Source organism: Pygoscelis adeliae, unplaced genomic scaffold (genome assembly GCF_000699105.1).
Source record: "Pygoscelis adeliae isolate BGI_AS28 unplaced genomic scaffold, ASM69910v1 Scaffold456, whole genome shotgun sequence".
Classification (NCBI taxonomy): Eukaryota; Metazoa; Chordata; class Aves; order Sphenisciformes; family Spheniscidae; genus Pygoscelis; species Pygoscelis adeliae.
This window is the reverse complement of record NW_008825007.1, coordinates 400,466-401,336: the sequence shown is the minus strand read 5'-3', so window position 1 is coordinate 401,336 and position 871 is coordinate 400,466. Positions and strand designations below refer to the sequence as shown.

At 65.8% G+C, this 871-nt stretch overlaps 1 protein-coding gene across 1 annotated transcript in view; it reads right to left on the bottom strand.

Annotated features, from left to right (window-relative positions):
- Positions 1 to 603, bottom strand: part of LOC103918805 (myosin phosphatase Rho-interacting protein-like) — an 85,738-nt gene extending 85,135 nt beyond the window's left edge. The window contains exon 1 of the mRNA XM_009326218.1: positions 400 to 603. Coding sequence (XP_009324493.1) covers positions 400 to 603 — 204 coding nt within the window. The remainder of the gene's footprint in view (positions 1 to 399) is intronic.
- Between the last annotated feature and the right edge of the window lie 268 nt (positions 604 to 871).

The window sequence follows — 871 nt, the reverse complement described above, 5'->3', positions numbered from 1 at the left end:
AGGCCCCGGCACAGCCATGGCACGGAGGTCCCCCATGTGTGCCGCGGAGGCGGGTCTCCCACCCCACTGTCCCCCCATCGCCCCCACCACGGGGATGCCCGGTTGGGTCAGCCGTGCGTAACAGGTCTCTTCGGCCCAGAGCCAGTCCAGAGCAGTTTCCTCAAACGAGGGCAATTAAAGTAATGGGAAAATGGAAAGTATTCGTCAGGGAGCTGCAGCGGCAGAGGGGGAAGGCGCTGCCGTGAGTCAGCGATCCAAACCGAAGCCCCGGCATCAGGTAAACAAGCTGCGAACCAGGAGGTGTTAGTCACCGGCTCTGGCTGCGGTGGCCCCAGCCTGGGAAAGGCATCGGCAAAACCCTCCTGCTCCGGGAAAGGGTTCGGCAGCACCAAACCCCACCAGCGAGAGAAGAGCGGCACCCGCTCCCCGTTGTGGCGTGGAGGTCACCGCCTCCGCCCGTGAGGATGTCACCGGGATGGGGACGTGGTACACGTGGCCGTGCCTTGTTTTGCAGGAGAAGCTGCGATGCGGCACTTTTTCCTGCAGGGCCAGGCGCTGCTGGGACAGGAGCAGGACGGCCGGGTGCTCCTCCCGGGTGGCCATCGCTCCCTGCGGGACCTTGGGCAAGTCATTTAATCTCTCTGCGCCGCCGCCTCGCCGTCATTATGGTGGAGCCAGACAGATGGATGCCCAGGGGAGAGGGCAGGATTCACGGTTTAAAGACGGCAAGCCCTGGGCTCCCCACTGGATCCAGGCTGGGACAGAGCGGCGCCTGCAAGGGTTCCCCTCCTCCTGCCCCGCACCGAGTGGAGTCCCAGCCGTGGGGGGCTGCATGCGGCCCCTCGAGCCAGCCAGGCTGGCTGGGGGGGGG